Genomic DNA, 13,832 nt, shown 5'->3' on the forward strand with positions numbered 1-13,832 from the left:
TCAACTCACCAAATATATTCAGTACGTGCAAGTCAATGTTGCCGAGAACTGCGACGAGGTTTAATTAAATAATAGTAATGAATAGATAAACACTAAGGAAGCCATCGGTCATTGTCTGGATTGAGAGAAGCTTTTTTTACTTTTGTTTCGTCGTACGGAAAAACTACGCGCAATTAACGTTACCTTACTCAAGGAGACAGCCTGACAAGTGGTTGACTACCAGGAAATATCGAAGTCTCCAAACAGGGTTCTGTGTTTCGGTCTATTGAATAGGAGTTTACTGCCTGACCACTGGGTGGACCTAAATGAAGTACGATGGTAATAGAATGCTTGAACATGAGAAGCAAAGATCATGTTGACGTGATTTAGTGTTTTAACAAACATTCCGCATGTGCAGACGCCCCTATGTACTCTATCCAATACTCAGAATTTAACAGATTCTGGTCATATGACCCTTTCAGGTAATTTATGTACATAAAACTACGGAAATGGTGTTAATGACGTTCCATTCCGAATTCGTAACACAAGGCAGGCAAATGCATCACGTTATAGAAGCTGCAATTTTAGCAAATGCATCACGTTATAGAAGCTGCAATTTTAGAGCTATCACCCGTTTTAGGTCCGCAAAAGAAAAGCCACTACTGGAGACAATGCAAGTGTTACATGTGCATGTGCCGCTCGCCGTTTTGGCGCTTCGGTCACCAGTTACCATTTCATTCGCCGGTTTTCCTTCTGACAACAAGCTACTGTTCTTTTACTAATTAAGTATTCACTTTTTATTCCTGAATTACGTAAAGAAACCGCTCAGAGCATAGCTGAACTACTAATAGAAATGGCTCTGAGCACTATGGGACTTAACATCTTAGGTCATCAGTCCCCTAGAACTTAGAACTACTTAAACCTAACGAACCTAAGGACATCACACACATCCATGCCCGAGGCAGGATTCGAACCTGCGACCGTAGCAGTCCCGCGGTTCCGGACTGAAGCGCCTAGAACCGCACAACCACTGCGGCCGGGAACTACTAATATTTTCGTGAGAAATTAAGTCCGGAAATAATACAACCTACCAACAATTATTTCTTAGAAATAATGAGTTTTCTAGTTATGGAGTGCGTATCATAAGCAACGCGACCATTTTTTTTACGCAACGGTACACCACAGCGCGTTGAAAGCGGCTGGGCTAAGTGGAGGGGGGTGTTAGCTTCAAAACGCTCTTTGTCTCATTCGGCTGCGAGCTGCCGCAGAGTCAGGACGTGCGTTTCCGTCAACCCCGTTGAGTTTATGTAACACGGCACAATGGATCATTCTGTGGAGAACGGTACGCTATCAAATTTTGCGTTAAACTTGGGAAGCCCGCCACCGAAATGTTTCCATTATTTCGGCATGCCTTTGGGACTGATTGCTTGTCCAAATCACAAGTTTTCAGATGGCGCAAGTCGTTCATGGAGAGCCGACAGGAGATCACCGGCGAACCTCGCAGTGGACGGCCATCAACCGCACGAGTTGACGAAAATGCGACGCGTGTGCGCGATTGTTTGAACTCTGACAGACGGCTGAGCCTTCAATAGATAGCACAAACTGTAAACATGGCAAAAACAACCGTTTTCCGCATTTTGACCGAAGATATGAACATGAGAAAGGTGTGCCAAACTAGTCCCAAAAGTGTTGACCGATGAACACAAACACATGCGAGTGCTTCGGTACCGAGAAATGTTGGAAATGTGTGAAAGTGATCATTTTTTTAAACTCAGTTATGACTGGTGATGAGTCTGACATTTTAGTACGACCCTGAGACAAAAAAAGGCAGATTTCAGAGTGGCACACCCCATCGTCGCCCCGTACCAAGAAGGCACGCACGAGCAAGTCCAGGATCTAAACCATGCTCATTGCCTTCTGTGACGTCATAGGCACTGTCCTCCATGATTTCGTACTTACCGGGACTTTAGTGAACTACTTGGAAGTGCTCACTGAAAAGGAGGGCCTCGCGTTGTCGAAGCGACATGGACACGTGGGAAGTTCACCACGACAACGCGCCGAGTCACAGCGCCTTCATTGTCAAAGACTTCCTGGTTAGTTCCCCAGCCTTCCTGCAGTCCTGACCTGGCTCCCGCTGACTGTTTCCTCGGTTAAAAGGAGTCACGAAAGGAAAACATTGGGACACGATTGAAAGCATCCAGGCGCATGTTACAACAGCTCTAAAGGACATTCCGGAAAAGGCATTCTAGTATGCCTTCCAGGCATGGAAACACCGCCTCCAGAAGTGTATCGACGCAAGAGGGTGCCATTTTGAAAATTTGATTATTTGTACGAAAATATTCAATAAATGATTTTGGTCGCATTACTTATGGAATGCACCTTGTATGTGCAAAATATACTGTCTTTAAGCGTTCAGAAACCATTGTTATCCGAGACAGGCACCGCATTCATTCACAGTATGAATAATCATTAACTTGCAATGAACAGGAATGTATAAGAATGCGTAAATGCCCGGAAGAACAGACACCACGCAGAATCCGTGGATGGGGGAGCAATTTGTTCAAGGACATAGAAAAATATCGACATTTAGGTATACTGAATCGGAGCAGGTATACTGAATCGGAGCTCTGGTATTAGAGAATATCTCGTGCAAGCGTGTAACTAGGTGTTCGAACAGACATTGCGAACAGGTTGACTACTTGGTAGCATGGAAAGAATGAGAGAAACTGTATGAGGATGTAAGACTTCTTTCCTGCATTTTCAAATGTTAACACGTAAGCTCGTCACTGTCAGGAGTATGGGGGCAGGAAGTCGATGTTTAGTGTCAGCAGAATCTTGATATCCTTCAACTTTCGGATGTGCGGATATGGATCTGGTACATGATTTCAGGTTTTTTATTAGATGTAGTTAGGAGAAGGACGACAACATGCAGCGGCCGATATATAATAATAGCACGGCAATTACCTGGATCGCTTGCCACTGTACTAATGATCTGGATGACAGCGGCCACGTCTGCTGGACAGTCCGCCACAGTGCGAAGTGTCTCCAGCACTGCGCGGCCCACCATGTCCCTGCAACACACATTGCCTCGTCAGTTACACAATTGTTTAACGACTTAAAGACTACTTCAACACATGGGGCGAAAGAGAGAAGGGGAGATGCCGAAACTCGCTAAAGCCGAAGTCTGATTTCATGTGATAAGCATAGCAGTACTGCTTTGGCGAAGGCAAGGGCAGAAAACCCAAAGCCTGTGATCGCCTCCCGAGTTTTCTGGAGTAACACTCAAGGAGCGCTCAGCCGAATAATGAGCCATTAATTACCAGTGCACTTTCATACGACTGTACGATCGTTTTTAAAATGCAGCACTTCCGATTTTAGTTATGTTCTTGCAATGATACAGTGTTTACCAGCTTCCCTTAATATTTCACATTTTTTCTTCTTTTATTTTTGCAAGGATCAAACACCACACACACAGTTTTGAAATGTTGCGGCAAGAGCAGGTGCGGAATGAAATGCCTTGCTAAAACGAACATCTTCCGCATGGAATAAGAGTACGTGAACCTAACACAGCACAGTTCCATCTGTTTTTCTTTTATTGGTGCGAGACACTTTTCAAAGTAAACTTCCAAGATATCGGCTGGATTAGGATGTTAAGTATCAAGTTTTCTGCTATGTTAGGACACTGACATCTCCATTTCTAATGAACCACCGCTCCTTTTATTGACGCGGTTTGCGCTGCCGTCTAAGATCGTTCTGATCTTTAATTCTATCCTACCACCTCCTCTTTCCACAAGTCCCTCTAAGAATTTTTTAGGCTCCTTCTTTCTAAGGTGTTTTATCCAATTTATTTCCTTTCTTTTATTTAAAAATTGTTTTTGCTCTCCCACTAAAATATTTTTCGAATTTTTCAAGCCTGTAAAAAAAATTTTATCTTCACCCGGAAATATTTTTTGGCTGTACAATCGTCGTTTTCGTAATGACACAGATAATACTTTGCACAGATACCAAAAAACAGAAATGATTCACTGAAAAACTCTTTCGAGGAGGGACTACTTTAATCCGTGAAAATGTTTGTAAGCCTGACACGAGACAAGTTACCGTAGAAACTGAATAGGAGAAATGATCTTCACATAGTATGCTGAAATTTGGGTCACCCTTTACATCCTGCAGGTTCTCTGGCGTTGAGATTTCATTGTCACAATGTGGAGGAAATCCTTCTCGAGTCAGTTTTATTTTGGCCAATCTGTACTTCATATGACAATGATAACGCTCAACAAAACCATCCGTCCGAGAAATCTACCCGCCGACAGTGCGTACCCAGTCATCACAACTGAGGTCCACGGTTCGAAGCCGGGCGGAGACCGACGCCCTACGGCGGAGCGCGATTGGCGCCCCGAAACAGAAGGCTGCCATCATTGGCCGAGTGGGAGATGGAGCCACGCCTCCAAGTAATGGCCGTGGCATCAGGGGCGGCAGTAGCCCGCAGAGGGAAATCGATCACGGCGCGACCGCCCTGCCGCCTCCAGCGAAGCACCACGCACGCCACGTGGCCAGGACGACGAATCATCTTCACACTCACACAGCAGGCATCTGCCAAGGTCACGCCACAGCTCCGAGGAAGAAAAGCACTAGCGACGGGGCAAGATAGAAAGCGCCATGTTTTACACACCGAGGCCATGTTTTGCTACTTATAACCAGGCTACGATGTATGCGACAGGCGAAATACCCTCAGACTTCAAGAAGAATATAATAATTCCAATCCCAAAGAAAGCAGATGTTGACAGATGTGAAAATTACCGAACTATCAGTTTAATAAGTCACAGCTGCAAAATACTAACGCGAATTCTTTACAGACGAATGGAAAAACTGGTAGAAGCCGACCTCGGGGAAGATCAGTTTGGATTCCGTAGAAATGTTGGAACACGTGAGGCAATACTGACATTACGACTTATCTTAGAAGAAAGATTAAGAAAAGGCAAACCTACATTTCTAGCATTTGTAGACTTAGAGAAAGCTTTTGACAATGTTAACTGGAATACTCTCTTTCAAATTCTGAAGGTGGCAGGGGTAAAATACAGGGAGCGAAAGGCTATTTACAGTTTGTACAGAAACCAGATGGCAGTTATAAGAGTCGAGGGGCATGAAAGGGAAGCAGTGGTTGGGAAAGGAGTAAGACAGGGTTGTAGCCTCTCCCCGATGTTATTCAATCTGTATATTGAGCAAGCAGTAAAGGAAACAAAAGAAAAATTCGGAGTAGGTATTAAAATTCATGGAGAAGAAGTAAAAACTTTGAGGTTCGCCGATGACATTGTAATTCTGTCAGAGACAGCAAAGGACTTGGAAGAGCAGTTGAACGGAATGGACAGTGTCTTGAAAGGAGGATATAAGATGAACATCAACAAAAGCAAAACAAGGATAATGGAATGTAGTCGAATTAAGTCGGGTGATGCTGAGGGAATTAGATTAGGAAATGAGACACTTAAAGTAGTAAAGGAGTTTTGCTATTTAGGGAGTAAAATAACCGATGATGGTCGAAGTAGAGAGGATATAAAATGTAGACTGGCAATGGCAAGGAAAGCGTTTCTCAAGAAGAGGAATTTGTTAACATCGAGTATAGATTTAAGTGTCAGGAAGTCATTTCTGAAAGTATTTGTATGGAGTGTAGCCCTGTATGGAAGTGAAACATGGACGATAACTAGTTTGGACAAGAAGAGAATAGAAGCTTTCGAAATGTGGTGCTACAGAAGAATGCTGAAGATAAGGTGGGTAGATCACGTAACTAATGAGGAGGTATTGAATAGGATTGGGGAGAAGAGAAGTTTGTGGCACAACTTGACTAGAAGAAGGGATCGGTTGGTAGGACATGTTTTGAGGCATCAAGGGATCACAAATTTAGCATTGGAGGGCAGTGTGGAGGGTAAAAATCGTAGAGGGAGACCAAGAGATGAATACACTAAGCAGATTCAGAAGGATGTAGGTTGCAGTAGATACTGGGAGATGAAGAAGCTTGCACAGGATAGAGTAGCATGGAGAGCTGCATCAAACCAGTCTCAGGACTGAAGACCACAACAACAACAACAACAACCAGGCTACAGTTAAAGAATCATGATTCGCTGCTATGAATTCTAATCCTACGTGCAGTACTCTGCTAAAATGGTGGCGTAACGTCTCGCCCTGTTCTGTAGGCGCTGCATCATTTGCAACAGCGGGCAGAAGCTGCACAGGAGAGCTCTGCAGAGGTCGAGTACAGGTGCTGCTCGGGATGATGGCACTTCACAGTTGGCGAGCAATTAGAGCTGCAAGCGCGTCCTCGCCGCCTTCGCCACTTCACCTCAAGTTCCAGTTTACGTCCGGCGAAATTTCACCCTCCTCCTGCATATTACCACGTCTGAAGAATTTCACTTATATAGGAATACCTGCTTATTCTCTAAACCTGCAGCAGTAATAATGACTACTTCACATCAACGGCATTAAATTGCACTTAATTGTAAAGTATAGTTATCATTAAAACAGATTGTGAACGACAATTCAACCGGCCTGTGTTCTATACGGAACATGGCCAAAAGCGGGAATTGTTTATCACCATGAACGGTTACTTCGCCGATCAATCTGTTGGCGCCGGAACAGCTTCTTCCCTACATTCTAGCTAACCGCAAAAAAAAGTTCCTAATTTTTCCATTACAAATCTAGGCATAACTTTACAGAGTTCGCACGGCACTTTGCTAGAATTATGTAATTATTTCGAAAGTGGATTAACAGTAGGTTACGCTCAGATCCCAAGTCGGAACGTCACACAATACATGTGACAATATCGTCTATCCCAGATGAATGCTGTGAATTTCAGCAACGTGTAGCTACCGTGGACAAGGGGACTTTCAACGTTTTACACATGAAATTTTTGTCAGCCATCTATAAGGGATCAAAAAGAAAGATCTTGCGATCGTTACTTACCATTTGAAAATGGTTCAACGACAGCACAAAGCGTTGTATATTTTCCTTGTCAGCGTCATTCATTAATGCGACGAATCCGAATTTTAAGTAGCAGTTTCGTTAGTGAAATTAAGCAACTATCTCACCAGTGCTTTTCAATTACTACGGCGAACATACAAGACAGTATGTGATTTCCTTTGAACAGTGTGTGGCTGGCAAAATTTAGGATGTAAATATTTCATGGTCAAGTTGATCCAGTGACGAAGTCATCCACAAGTTAACTGTTCAGTACTATGAACACAACCTGTTTTAAAGCCTTAGAACAGGAGTTATTAAACTACAGCCAGTTGAAAAGTATTTCGTAAAATATCCATTTATTCCATATTATCGCGCTTTCAGCTTTAGCCGTTATCAAGTGAAAATTGCGAGTGAACTTTAACGTAATGAAGTTGTTCGAACAGAATGACTCTCTACAATGACCAGCGGGGGTTACAGAAACTTTCAAACATGCGAAACCCTAATCGCGGTTTTACGAGATCTTTAATGTCTTGATCCATAACTATCAGATAGATGCAGCTTTTATGGAGTTCTGATAACTCCGTACACACACCAAAGATTGTTAACAAGCGTACAATTTTACTGACTGCGGATTTATTGTTAGGAATGTAGCACGATTCCATCTTTGACAGTTGGCTGTTCATCTTTTATATACTAATGAACTGATATATTAATAGTAACCTCATACTTTTTTTCAGAATGTATTTATGACGTATTATCTGAAAAGGCTGCATAAATATAGTTTTATTTTTATAGGATTTCTTAGTGTTGCAGAGACAGGCAACTTTCTTTGAATGTTCAGAACTGTAAAGTTGTTCTCTGTACAAAATATAATCCTGTGGGTAATATCACCTAGTCTCGATTGCAGTCAGTCAACTACTACAAATACCCCAGATGTAACATTTTGCGGAAATATCAAGTATAATCATACAGGCTTCAAGTGGCAGACGTCAGTTCATTGGTACAATAATGGGAAAGTGCAATTAGTATACAAATGAATTTGCTCTTGTCACTCTTGTGACCTATCCCGTAATACTGCTGAGGTGTGTGACAAATGCTGACAAATCTGAACGGGTAGTTAGAAAATTTCAAGAATCTGTATCAAGTGAGGAATCTAGAAAAATACTAAGACCTATACGTATCGTTTCGGTAGGTACCGGTAAACGAAGGCTGAACTTTTTTACCGCATTTATAGCCATTTGAGGAGTCTCTTCTCATGCCCACTACGCGAACTGAATGGGAAGAAACCATGGTGTAACAGGGAAGTGCTTAATAACCATGCACTACATAGTTTGTAGAGCACAGATTTAGGTATGTTCTTGTCTTTTTGAAGACGTTTTTTCAATGTTATCGAAGTGTTGGAAGGAATCGTGAATGCTTTCTTTGCTGCGGGACAACACTGCAGCGTCACAAAAGTATGGCAGTACCCGCCGCTTAGTACGCCTGAGTATGTGGGCATAAACGCCTGGTACGATCCATGAACATATTGCAACACTGGACTCTATATATTGTGTGTTGTTAGAATGCGCATACTCAGAAGATCGCCAACACACAAATCCAGACTTTGCATATCGTATGTAGTCTGACATACTTAGCCCGCGCTAAGAAACCATGCCGAACAACGTTGTTGATATAACTAGGGGGGTAGTCTTCCAAGGATACTCTAAAGAATTAGGAGGGGTTAGGATTAGGAATGTCTACGATTTCTCTAGAAAAGGGTATTTCTTGTTACTTTGTTTTCACTGTGGCTCTCGTCAAAGGTTTAACATACAACTGACTGTGGAACGATTCTACTCGCGAACAATTCTGAATGACGACCAACACGCCTTCTAGAAGGCGTAACCTTTACGTTCTACTGATACCACGGTGCATGCGTTTTATTATCGCACAGCGTAGAGAATGAACAACTGCAAAAACCTAAGTAAAACATATTGATAATACCAGGAACTCATCTGAATGATTCACTTTAAGTTGTACAACGGTAGCACATGGCACGTGACTTTTCTTCTACCACACTCGCTTCGGAAGCATGTTAACTCATCTACCACTACCCCATATCACGACCACTTGCTTTGGTAACACGAAATATGGCGGACAGGTATGTTATTTGCTTCACTGTCGTCGCGATGGTGCTTCACTATGGTATTCCATCTCTTATACTGAATATGTTTGTGTGTTAAATCATAACACGATGGCAAATGCTTGACGTGAATTCTTGCTCGCAGTATGCAGTGGATTTAGGCATGCATACGAGCATTTGTTCCACCTTTTTCCTAACATCTGTTTAACTACTGCACTGCCTATTTCATGATCAGTCGCTACCACTGTAAAGCTTACGTTAACGACGAAAGGTGGTTCGAACAACACTACAGTGTTTTACGAATATGGTCTACTGTACACTTGCTTTATTTGTTGTAAGTGCTGCAACCAGTTACGGGAACCTGCCTTATGAGAAGTTCGAACAAGGGAATTTCATACTTTTTACATTAATGTATTATCGATGAAGATTAGAGAAGAATTAACAGGAAAACTGCTACGACTACCTTTAAATTTGAACACTGGAACTAAGGATGTCCGTTTCATATTTATCCACCGAACAGATGAAAAATGTTTACTTTAAAATCCTTCAGAAATTTAGCAGGAAAGCTAAAGATTTAGTCATACTAAAATTATTTCTTACTTTCTCTCAACGCGGTACTCGTTACTGAGGTTTGAAGACAATCGCTTCTCAATTTGAGATGTTTAAGGTATCAACCAACTGGCAACATGCTCGGTGATAGATTGCCGTATGTAACATGTCTCAATGCAACGACGAAAGCAGTATGTAATCCTAATTACGATCTTGGCATGGTTCATTGGATAAGGAGATCTAAGGTATTCCCACTGGCCCACAGCTAACACAGTAATATTTACAGCTCGTTCTGCGGTCGCTTTCTTTCGCTTTTTCTAGTTCGTACGCATTTTCAAATGTAATGTCTGGTTAGTAATATTGGTGATGTAGAGAAGTGAAAATCATGCCATGAACCTTCTAACCGTTCAGTCAAAAGAGATATTAGCAGTCGAGAGCCGCGACCTCTGGGAAGAACGCCGCCAGCCGCGTGGCGTGCCACGGCGTCTTCTGTCCGCGGCCTTGAGCCGAGACAAAGCGTGGAACGACGATGCCTGTAGCCAGAGATCTTCCACCCAAGTTAACCAACAGTACGACGCGACCCAAGTCTTGCAACATCCTACACCTCTTCAAGTTTTCCACAGTAACAGCTTGCGCCATTGTTCAAAACTCATTCTTGCTTATCCCTTTTACTGTAGAAAAGATGCACGGATAAATTAGCTAATGACTGCTGTCTCACCGTCAGTGTCATTCATGACACTATTGCCCTATTTTTTATTTCAGCTTCCACTAATATAGTTCTTTTATGTACAAGCTACTTCGTAAAATTCCGTACCTTATCCAGCTGAAGATCGTTGAAGTGTTCTGCAGTCAGCGCATTGGCGGGGTTAATGCTACCTCCGATTGTTTAAAATCAATACCATCTATACACTCTAAACAATAGACGCACCACCACAGAAACGAATTGCTACAATTTCAGAAACTAATTATTTATTCAGGAGAAAGCTTCACAAACTGACCAAGTCAATAACGTGTTGATCCACCTCTGGCCCTTACGCAAGCAGTTATTCGGCTTGGCATTGATTGATAGTAGTTTGATGTCCCAAGGGATACCGTGCCAAACTGTCCAATTGACGCATTAGATTGTCAAAATCACGAGCTGGTTGGAGGGTCCTGCACATAATGCACCAAACGTTCTCAACTGGAGCGAGATCGGGCAACCTTACTGGCCAACAAAAACTAAGACAAGCAGTAGAAACTCTAGCCGTGTGCGGATGGACATTATCTTACTGAAATGTAAACCAAGGATAGCTCGCCATGAAGAGCAACGAAGTGAGGTGTAGCCTTTCGTCGACGTACCGCTACCGCTGTGCTGAGAGGGTGCCGTGTATGACCCCTGATCATCACTCCTGGTTGTCTAACTATATGGCAGGCGACAGTCAGTTTAGCATCCCACTGTTAGAGTCTACGGAAGCGCCTTCGGCCTGAAAACTCACTGACTGCAGTAGAATTGTCTTTAGCTATTAATCCCGCCTCGAACTGAGTCCCCATGACCACGGAAGACTTATCTGGAGACAACCCGCACCGGACATCAGTGGGATACCAACATGACTGTCGCCCGCCATACCGTCAGACAACCTGGAGTCTGTGTCTGGGGTGACATTTCTGTCCATGTCAGGACCCCCTTTGTTATCCGCGGCACCATTACATACCGCGGAACGTCGACGGTATTTTCAGCCCCATTCTGTTTCCCTTCATCCTGGGCTTACACATTGCAGTATGATAATGCCCTCCCTCGCAGAGGTTCTTGGCCAGCAAGGTCGCGGCATCTCCATAAAATCGAGAATGTTTATAGCAATATAGGCAGGATTCTCCAACCAGCTTGGTATTTTTGCTATTTAACGGGCCCTCAGGACAACGTCTAATAACTGTCGATGAATGCCAAGCCGAATAACTGCTTGCTTAAGAGCCACAGGTGGACCAACGCGTTAGTAACTTGCTCGTTTTGTGAAGCTCTCTTTAATAAATCATCCAATTCTTCTGAAACTGTGATCCTTTGTCTATAAATGTGTATCGTGTCTACCGATTTCCAGTCCACTCTGATAATTGTTTCATAGAGCTTAGTTGTGTTTTTTGAAAATCTAATAGCTTTTTGGTTAAGCAGAAAAATATATTGAAGTCCTTGTTCTATTCGTATCAGAACGCTTTTAAACAGTGAACCACATTCACTCCTTGGCTTCAGCAGAGTGGGAAAATCTGCACGTACGTCTGTCTCTAGTTTCCCAACTTGGTCAAGCTAATTCCTCCAGCTAACTCTAAAGTAGTTTACAGATACAGAGGTGTGTATATGGACTATTCTGCAGTTACATGTTAGAACACATACTCTAAAAATTAAACAGCGCTGTAACAGTAACATTTTTCCATCTCTCGGTTAAAAAAAAAGAATGCACTTTACCAGAGTCGCTGATCAATAATCGACGGGAACCATTAGAATGACTTACTTAGCACTTCAATCTTTTTGAAGCAAGTGATCAATCGTATCCTTCGACGTTTAACCTAATTCTCATGGAAATTTCCGCTTGTTAAGCGACTGTTTCAACGTTACAATTAAAAATTATACTTTGGTGTGAGTCACATACAAAACTGCAGGAAGAAGTGCATATGTCTCCCGAACTGCTATATTACTATACAATTATTCACGTCTACTTTCCTAAAGTTCAGTACTGACCATGGTAATGCTAACTGCGGAAATACACTGCTGGAAACAAAATCGCAACATCAAGGAGGCGTTGTAAGACAAATGATAGTTTGCAGGCCTATTTCTGCACGTGAAATATGGTGTATTCATATTTCCCGCCTGCCTTGCGCCACTGAGGATGCGGATCAGTTTTGCTTTAAATACGCGCTATAACGGTCGTGAGCACTCGTTACCTTTAAGATGGGACGTGGTGAGTTTATGAAAGAGAAGAATACCTTTAAGACGACGACATTTAACACCTCACAGTTTGCATGAGGTCGTGTAATAGGGCTACGAAAAGCTGTTATGTTCCTTGCAATAAGATTTTGCACTAATGTAGCCACTGTAAATGATGGCTGGCAGCGGTGTCGAGGATGTAAGGTCCCAAGGAGACCGAGCTCGAGGCGACCGGGTGGTCGCTTGGGGCTCTGGCGCATCTTACTGCTTCAGCAGCAGCGATATGAGTAGTAGCTGGCGTCACGGTGACAGCCAACTGTTACATATCGGTTACTTCAAGGAGTCAGACGCCCTGCTGAGAGCTGTATTTGTCGTGTACAGCAGAAGCCCATATTCGATGAGTTTGGTATTACAAGTTACATGCCATGAATATATGCTATTTCTAAACACGGGCGCGTTGAATGTGTGGAGAACGAATCGTTATTAGTACAGTTTATTGTAATACAATGACGGGAAAGGTCATGTTGATAAATTTACGTATTTAGTTTTTTCGCCTTGTGAGAGCAATCCGTTTTAAGGTAACGATCCATTTATGAATCATGAAAACGTATCGTTCTTATTAGGATTTGTTATGAAATTAAATGTGAATTACATTTTAGAGATGAAATACACAAAACGCAGTCATTTAATTGCGGTCAGCATGGCGTAGTTGGTTGAAGCACCGTGATGTGAGGCCGTGCTTACGTCGGGAATTGGTTCGTGCCCCACTGTCATCATTTTCCCCCACTTTCGAGGTTTGTGAAAGGTTGGGAGACTTTCGTATGAAAGTAATAGACGTAATATTTCATGTTATGTAAATATAAATGCTCTCTGCCAGGAGCGAGTTTGATTTATGTCTTTCCTGAGTGGACATGTATCTTTCGTTTTGCATTATTGCACGTTCACGGATATTGAAGTTTTTATTTATGTATACCACAGACTGAACAACCTGGCAAGCATATGGTCAGGAAAGGAGAAGTTCTTTTTCATAGAGCTGAGGTAGGAATTCTAGACGCGTCCTGTTTTTTGAGTACACTGTATGGTTTGCGAGCCAAATAAATCCGACAACCGCCACTGGAAAATGCAAAGAGCGCAAAATCAAGTCAACCAGGTCGTGGCGTGTGTCGACGACGCTGTCATATGACGTGGGATATCCCGTCCTCCTGCATGTCAACGTTAGCTGCCTCGTATCGTAAGCCGACGGCTTTAGGAGGCCAGTTGAGGGTCTGACTATGTTAGACACACTGAACCTACACCTGGAGTTAAATTCTCGTGTACGATATCGCATAACAGCAGGAGCACCCT

At 42.8% G+C, this 13,832-nt stretch overlaps 1 protein-coding gene across 4 annotated transcripts in view; it reads right to left on the reverse strand.

The window, feature by feature from the left end:
* Window positions 1-13,832, reverse strand: part of LOC126188967 (serine/threonine-protein phosphatase 4 regulatory subunit 1-like) — a 328,109-nt gene that overhangs the window by 61,015 nt on the left and 253,262 nt on the right. For all 4 annotated transcript variants that reach the window (XM_049930729.1, XM_049930728.1, XM_049930730.1 and 1 more), the window contains one exon: window positions 2,944-3,050. In XM_049930729.1, coding sequence (XP_049786686.1) covers window positions 2,944-3,050 — 107 coding nt within the window. The remainder of the gene's footprint in view (window positions 1-2,943; window positions 3,051-13,832) is intronic.

The sequence above is a fragment of the Schistocerca cancellata genome, chromosome 5, assembly GCF_023864275.1.
Source record: "Schistocerca cancellata isolate TAMUIC-IGC-003103 chromosome 5, iqSchCanc2.1, whole genome shotgun sequence".
In the NCBI taxonomy this organism is placed as follows: domain Eukaryota; kingdom Metazoa; phylum Arthropoda; class Insecta; order Orthoptera; family Acrididae; genus Schistocerca; species Schistocerca cancellata.